The sequence below is a fragment of the Piliocolobus tephrosceles genome, chromosome 4 (assembly GCF_002776525.5).
Source record: "Piliocolobus tephrosceles isolate RC106 chromosome 4, ASM277652v3, whole genome shotgun sequence".
Classification (NCBI taxonomy): domain Eukaryota; kingdom Metazoa; phylum Chordata; class Mammalia; order Primates; family Cercopithecidae; genus Piliocolobus; species Piliocolobus tephrosceles.
The window spans coordinates 155,149,433-155,153,401 of NC_045437.1; the positions used below are offsets into that span (position 1 = coordinate 155,149,433).

The 3,969-nt window shown below is 46.3% G+C and overlaps 1 protein-coding gene across 1 annotated transcript in view; it reads right to left on the reverse strand.

Annotated features, from left to right (window-relative positions):
- Positions 1-3,969, reverse strand: part of SEC24A (SEC24 homolog A, COPII coat complex component) — a 90,996-nt gene that overhangs the window by 7,577 nt on the left and 79,450 nt on the right. The window contains exon 18 of the mRNA XM_026454496.2: positions 2,502-2,606. Coding sequence (XP_026310281.1) covers positions 2,502-2,606 — 105 coding nt within the window. The remainder of the gene's footprint in view (positions 1-2,501; positions 2,607-3,969) is intronic.

Below are 3,969 nucleotides of genomic sequence, written 5' to 3' on the forward strand. Positions count from 1 at the left end.
AAGTGCTGGGATTACAGGCTTGAGCCACCGCGCCCGGCCCAGTTTACTATAACTTTATAAACTTAAAAAAAATTTTTTTTTTGAGACGGAGTTTCACTCTTGTTGCCCAGGCTGGAGTGCAATGGCACAATCTTGGCTCACCACAACCTCTGCCTCCCAGGTTCAAGCGATTCTCCTGTCTCAGCCTCCCAAGTAGCTGGGATTACAGGCATGTACCACCACACCTGGCTAATTTTGTATTTTTAGTAGAGACAGGGTTTCTCCATGTTGGTCACGCTGGTCTCAAACTCCTGACCTCAGGTGATCCGCCTGCCTTGGCCTCCCTGAGTGCTGGGATTACAGGCGTGGGCCACCAAGCCCAGCCTCTTTTAATTTTTTTTTTTTGTGACGGAGTCTCGCTCTGTCTCCCGGGCTGGAGTGCAGTGGCCGGATCTCAGCTCACTGCAAGCTCCGCCTCCCGGGTTTACGCCATTCTCCTGCCTCAGCCTCCCAAGTAGCTGGGACTACAGGCGCCCGCCACCTCGCCCGGCTCGTTTTTTGTATTTTTTAGTAGAGACGGGGTTTCACCGTGTTAGCCAGGATGGTCTCGATCTCCTGACCTCGTGATCCGCCCGTCTCGGCCTCCCAAGTGCTGGGATTACAGGCTTAGCCACCGCGCCCAGCCAATTTTTTTTTTTTTTGAGATAGGGCCTTGTTCTGCTGCCCAGGCTGGAGTGCAGTGGTATGATCTCAGCTCACTGCAGCCTCAACCTCCTGGGCTCAGGTGATCTTCCCACCTCAGCCTCCCAAGTAGCTGCTATTACAGGTGCGCGTGACCACGCCTGGCTGATTTTTGTATTTTGAGTAGAGGCGGAGTTTTGCCATGTTGCCCAGGCTGTTCTCAAATCCTGGGCTCAAGCAATTGCCCTCCTCGGCCACCGAAAAGGTTGGGATTACAGGTGTGAGCCACTGGGCCCGGCCAACTTCTTTTTTTTTTTTTTTTTTGAGACTAGGTCTCACTTTGTTGCCCAGGCTGGAGTGCAGTGGTGTGATCTCAGTTTACTGCAGCCTCAGGCTCCCCAGCTCAGGTGATTCTCACACCTCAGCCTTCTGAGTTGGTGGGACACAGCCTTGAGCCACCACGCCTGGCTAATATTTGTATTTTGAGTAGAGACAGGGTTTCACCATGTTGCCCAGGCTGGTCTCGAAGTCCTGACCTCAAGCAATCTGCCTGCCTTGGCATCCTAAAGTGCTGCAATTACAGGCATAAGCCACCATGCCCGGTCAACTTCTTTTAATTTTTTTGACTCTTTTGTAATAACACTTGGCTTAAAACACACATTGTACAGTTGCACAAAAATATTCTTTATATCCTTATTCTATAAGCATTTTTCTATTTAAAAAAAAAATTTTTTTTTGAGACAGTCTTGCTCTGTTGCCCAGGCTAGAGTGCAGTGGTGCAATCTTGGCTCACTGCAACCTCTGCCCCCTGGGTTCAAGTGATTCTCCTGCCTCAGCCTCCCAAGTAGCTAGGATTACAGGCATACACCACCACACCTGGCTAATTTCTTTGTATTTTTTTTTTTTTTTGTGACGGAGTCTCGCTGTCTCCCGGGCTGGAGTGCAGTGGCCGGATCTCAGCTCACTGCAAGCTCCGCCTCCCGGGTTTACGCCATTCTCCTGCCTCAGCCTCCTGAGTAGCTGGGACTACAGGCGCCCGCCACCGCGCCCAGCTAGTTTTTTGTATTTTTTAGTGGAGACGGGGTTTCACCAATGTTAGCCAGGATGGTCTCGATCTCCCGACCTCGTGATCCGCCCATCTCGGCCTCCCAAAGTGCTGGGATTACAGGCTTGAGCCACGGCACCCGGCCATTTCTTTGTATTTTTAGTAGAGATTTTCACCATGTTGGTCAGGCTGGTCTTGAACTCCTGACCTCAAATGATCTGCGCGCCTCGGCCTCCCAAAGTGCTGGGATTATAGGTGTGAGCCACCATGCCTGGCCCTATGTTTAAAATTTTTTAAATTTTTTTACTTTTTAAATTGTTTTGTTAAATACTGAAACACAAACACACATTAGCATAGGCCTATACAGTGTCAAGATCATCAATCTCGCTGTCTTCCACCTCCACACCTTGTCACATTGGAAGGTCTTCAGGGGCAATAACATGCATAGAGCTGTCATCTCCTATGATAACAAGATCTTCTTTTAGAATATCTCCTCAAGGACCTGCCTGAGGTTAACTTTTTAAAAAGTTAAGTAGGAGTACATTCCAAAGCAATAATAAAAAAATATAGTATAGTAAATACTAAATGATAGGAATTTTTCAGCTCCATTATAAATCTTATGGGATCACCATCATATAAGCTGTGACTTATACATCATTAATCAGTGTATGACTGTATATAGGTTAAAATATGAAATCTGTTCAGGAAGAGAGATATTAAAGGGAATGAAACCAAATGCTAAATTAAAACAGTATAGTGGTCTGCAGTGAGGGTCAGGATAAGTCAAACTACTTACAGAGCCTGCATCCATGAGGAAAGCTCCATCTCTGCTAAGTTTCTCCACTGAAAGCTGAAGAATGGGGGGTTGAGGTATGGTTCTATCACTGATGTTGAGTGCTCCCTGAGAAATTAAGTAAAAGAGTAAAGGTTTTAAATATAGAAAATACGGAGTCACAATTAAATAACAACAAAAAATTAAATGAATGTTACCTCTACAAGTTTGGGCCTTGCTTAGGTAAATCAGAATTATTCATATTTAAATATAAAGAAGATGACAAAACAGTTATCACTTATTTTTAGTAGAGAAGGGGTTTCACCATGTTGGCCAGGCTGGTCTCAAACTCCTGACTTCAGTTGATCCACCTGCCTCAGTCTCCCAAAGTGCTGGGATTACAGTTGTGATTTACCATGCCTGGCCATTAACTTCTGATCTTAACCCTTGTTTCAAAAAAGAATGCAATAGGCCACCGCAGTGGCTCACCCCTGTAATTCTAGCACTTTGGGAGGCTAAGGTGGGTGGCTCACTTGAGGTTAGGAGTTTGAAACCAGCCTTACGAACATGGTGAAACCCTGTCTTTACTAAAAATACAAAATTAGCAAGATGTGGTGGTGCACGCCTGTAATCCCAGCTACTCGGGAGGCTGAGGCAGGAGAAATGCTTGAACCCAGAAGGCGGAGGCTGCGGTGAGCCGAGATCGCTCCATTGCACTCCAGCCTGGGCAACAAGTGCGAAACTCCACCTCAAAAAAAAAAAAAAAGTTACCTCAAATTTCATAGGCAATTTTCTTTTATATATGTAAAATATCTTAAATTCTTTTTCTTTGTTTTTTGGAGATGGAATCTTGCTCTGTTGTCACTCAGGCTGGAGTATGATGGCACGATCTTGGCTCACCGCGACCTCTGCCTCCTGGGTTCAAGTGATTCTCCTGCCTCAGCCTCCCGAGTACCCGGGATTACAGGCATGCATCATCACGCCCAGCTAATTTTTTTATTTTTAGTAGAGACAGGGTTTTGCCATGTTGGTCAGGCTGGTCTTAAACTCCTGACCTCAGGTGATCCACTTGCCTCGGCCTCCCACAATGCTGGATTATAGGTATAAGCCATCGCGCCGGGCCCACATAATAAATTCTTTAAATTTTCAAAGGTTTTTTTTTTTTTTTTCTTTAAGACGGAGTCTCACTCTGTCACCCAGGCTGGAGTGTAGTGGCATAATCTTGGCTCACTGCAGCCTCTGCCTCCTGGGTTCAAGCAATTCTCTGCTTCAGCCTCCCGAGTAGCTGGGATTACAGGCACCCGCCACCATGGCGGGCTAATTTTTTTGTTTTTTGTATTTTTAGTAGAGACAGGGTTTCACCATCTTGGCCACCCTAGTCTTGAACTCCTGACCTCATGATCCACCCGCCTCAGCCTCCCAAAGTGCTGGGATTACAGGCATGAGCCACTGTGCCTGGCCTGAAACATTTTTTTTTTTTTTTTTTTTTTTG